This window comes from Aplysia californica, unplaced genomic scaffold, assembly GCF_000002075.1.
Source record: "Aplysia californica isolate F4 #8 unplaced genomic scaffold, AplCal3.0 scaffold00179, whole genome shotgun sequence".
Taxonomy (NCBI): Eukaryota; Metazoa; Mollusca; class Gastropoda; order Aplysiida; family Aplysiidae; genus Aplysia; species Aplysia californica.
Window position 1 is genome coordinate 1160831 of NW_004797449.1, and position 3979 is coordinate 1164809.

A 3979-nucleotide genomic window follows, 5' to 3' on the forward strand; every position below is an offset into this window, starting at 1 on the left:
GCAAGGGAGGTGAGGGGGTGGGGGCAGAAAGAGGAGACGAAAGCAGACGACAGAATATTGCTAGAGAGCAGGAAATGAGGTGAAAGGAGACAATTTTAGAGAAAAAAAATTTTCGGTCGCTAACCGGATTCGAACCCGGGACCTTTGAATGAGAGGCCAGCACCTTAACCTCTAGGCCACGAGAGCCCCCTTACTCACCTGAATGCCATTTACTGGTGACAGATTATGTAATTGACAATTCCGATATATGATCTTAAATTGTTTTAACGCCCACTACAGATTCTGGAAGATGCTATGCTTTGTAATAGACAGCGAAAGACCTTGTCAGTATGTTAGTGTTTTAGCGTCAACAAATTTCAGCTTGCTCTGTATGCTTCTCAAGAAGTTGAGATTGTTTCAGAATGCTCTCAGGTCTGCTGGGGTAATAGTATAGATTGTGAAGCGCATAGAGCTTGCTGTTGAGCAGGGATTTTCGCTATACAAAATGTTTTCTGTTATTTATAATACCTGTGTGTTTTGCATTTAGAAGCAATGCTCCGCGGTGGGTGGTTGGCAGGTGCTCTGGTGTGGTTTGCTTCTTCTTTCCTATCAATCATTTATCGTCCTTATCTCTTTTTCTTTTTTGTGTTTGTTACTCTCTTGTAACAAATCTAATCTTCGGCACTTATATTAGGACTTTATTGTGTTGCAAATCCCGTAAAACTCTATACTAAAACTTAAACTAAAACAATGCTTCGGACGGGGATTATGGAACCGATACATTTCGATAGATATTTAGATCGATGTCTCACACCATAGTCCCCCCCCCAAAAAAAAAATTGTTTTTTAATTAAAAAAGGAAAGTAGGATTACGAAGTAATTCTTTTTTCTTTTTTGTCTTTTCAGCGACTTTGAGAAATTTTAACCAGCTCACGACATCGTGAGGAAAAAAACCTTTCACCAGAACAGACAACAACGACAACTGACGAAAGTAGACGACTTTGAGAAGGGAGAAACAGTAAACCAGTGCTGTATCACATTGTGCACTGTCGACAAAATGACGTGTCCAGACAATGTCACGTGACAGCTGCGAACCAATCAGCATTGACGTGACGTCATCCAGTGCCGACCAATAGGATGAGCTCTGAGACAGAGAGTGGATACCCCGAGGAAAATGGATGAATAAACATGGTGAGTTTGGACCTGTTTCTCCTCATAATACTCTCTACAGAAGACATATTTTCTTTTTTCAAACTACATGTACTTGTGTGGTGAAATAAGGCACTGGTCAGAATAATGAAAGTGAAGAAACTGGCATTTTTCCACAGGTTTTGGGAATTTTTATTGATTTTTTAAAATACAAATTTTTTGTCTCAACTCCGTTCATGCTCATACAGAAAAAGACATTTCTGTGTGGATTTTACTTTTTTTTTTTTTAATTGATTAAAGGCATAAAAGATGTAACTTTTCAGTTTCCGCGGACTCTCAAGCTTAGGAAATAACGCGATTTTGGCGGGGTCATTTTCTCGCTAACTTCATCTCTTAAACCAGGCGACCCCACCTACTTCAATTGCCAATATCTTCACACGTATCCAAGATAAACGGATAGGTTGTCAATCAAAAGCAAGGCAAATGGAGAGAATTTAAGATGATACCAATTACTCCACATCCCCGAAAATTGACGAGGGCCTGATTCCACCGCATCGTCACTCTTATCTTTTCCTCTATTAGGGCCACTTTTGACTTCCCACTCCTCTAAACGTTATCGTTCATTATCTATCTATCTATCTATCTATCTATCTATCTATCTATCTATCTATCTATCTATACGTATGTCTGTGTGTATGTGTCAGTTGTTTGTTTGTTTGTTTGTTTGTCTTGTGTGGGTATATATGTGTCTCTCTTAACAAGACGAAAATAATCTACTGATCTGAAACTCAAGCACAATTGGTTGCTCTTAAGCACAATGGGGCTATTCCGTAAAGTGCGGTTTAGAGAAAATCGAAAGTAAAGTTTTTTGTCCCATGTTCAGTTTCTCTAAAAGACAAGAAGAGTTTTCTCTATAACCAAACAAACATACGCACCAATGAAACCAAACTTCTCCTATAGGTAGAGCGATGGCCACTTTTGGTGTAGATCAAGATTTCTGGAAACCCCCGAAATCTGGGTTAGCCCGCTTGTCCTTAAAAGCGACCAATTAAGAATGTACATGTATTCAAGTCCATCTTTGATTGGAACAACCGACATAAAAAAACGACTACAAAATTAAAATAACACACCCAAAAAACCCCATCAGGATAAATTATAACTTATGAGTAACATGAAACAAGAATGGAAACATGACAGTGACTATGCTTATGACAGCACATCCAACTATATCGACAGCAATAACAGTAATATGTGAGGCAGCGTGGTGGAATCAGGCTTCTTCAAAATAATAAAAGTGAAGGAACTTGCATTTTCCCCGCAGGTTTATGAATTTTTATGAAATTTTTGGGGTTTTTTGTCTCAACAACTTTCATGCCTATTAAAAAACTCATTTGTGTTGAATTTTTCTGAAAAGCGTTGATTAAAGGCACACAAAAATGTAAATTTTCAGTTACCACGGACTCTTAGGCTAAGGAAATAACTAATCTTTGGCGGCCATTTTCTCACTAATTTTACCTCTGAAATCAGGTGACCCCCACCTCCTTCTGTTGCAAATATCTCGACTTGTATTCAAGGTGAATGGATATTTTTTTCATCAAAATTAAGTCAATTGAGCAAGCTTTAAGATGATACCAATAACACTACATGCCCAAAAATTGACGAGAGCCTGATTCCACCACGCTGCCACACATATAATACAAGCAACAACAGCAAGACACATAACAAAATAATGCACATGATCACAACAACACAGTCACAAAAACAGCAGTGATGACAACCTGAATATTTGAATACCTGGATACCTGGATACCTGGATACCTGGAGGTATCATCTCTGACTCAGAGGTTGACGTGTAATGACCCTCCATCCTTCACGGTCGTCAGCTGCCGTTGCACATTCTGCCATATCCAGGCCAGTCCATGTTCTTATATATAGTCCAGCCATGTAATTCTTTGCCTTCCTATGGCTCTCCTGCCCCACATCTTTCCTTCAAGCATCTCTTTCACAATGGAGGGGGTGTGTGAATCATGTTATTGAAGAAAAGGAATGCTTCTAAAAAGCCATTATGAAGCGAAAAAAAACCCCAAGGAGAATTGTCAAATAAGAATTATTATTTTTTCCTGCAATCTGGAACTCATTCTTTAGCTAGAAAGGAAATGATGCCACCAGTCAGTTGTTACTGAATCTGTAAAGTTGTTCCCGCATCCGGTCCGGACATTGGGGATTGCCTTGTTAGAGAGACAACTTCCTTTGTGGTAGGGTGGGCAGTTCCTTTCCACGCCGCCTTTACTTCCCCAACTCGAAGTCAGGTACCCATTACTGCTGGGTGGGAAGGACGGGGCGAAAAATTCGTGTCGGAACAGAGGCTCGAATCTCTGCTTGACAAATTGTCACGTTTACGAAGAACAATGCAACTGACTCCACGTGGAAACTTGTTGCACTTTGTAAAAGCATTGCATTGGCGTGGGTGGTTGGCGGGTGCTCTGGTGTGGTTTGCTTCTTCTTTCCTATCAAACATCTATCGTCTTCTTCTCTCCTCCTTCTTCTTTTTTGTGTTTGTTACTCTCTTGTAACATCTCTAATCTTCGGCACTTGTATGACCTTATTGTGTTGTAAGTGCCGTAAAACCCTTACTAAGACTAAAACTAAATTGTTTTGGTGGTGGTATTAATGGGGATGATTTTATCTGTATGCGTGCGTGTATTGAGAAGGGGGGGGTGTGTATGTATTGAGGGTGGATTTGTCTCTCTGTGTTTACGTATAAATCTTTTAGTTTCTATGTATGTGTGTATTTGTGGTGAGATTGAATAGCTAATGGGAAGGGAGGGAGGAATGATGATGTGTGTGTGTG

At 39.8% G+C, this 3979-nt stretch overlaps 1 protein-coding gene across 1 annotated transcript in view; it reads left to right on the forward strand.

Annotated features, from left to right (window-relative positions):
* Positions 1-681: 681 nt before the first annotated feature.
* LOC101856180 (sonic hedgehog protein A) overlaps positions 682-3979 on the forward strand; it is a gene marked incomplete at its 3' end in the record, with an annotated part of 64701 nt that continues 61403 nt past the window's right edge. The window contains exon 1 of the mRNA XM_005098334.3: positions 682-1170. Coding sequence (XP_005098391.2) covers positions 1158-1170 — 13 coding nt within the window. The remainder of the gene's footprint in view (positions 1171-3979) is intronic.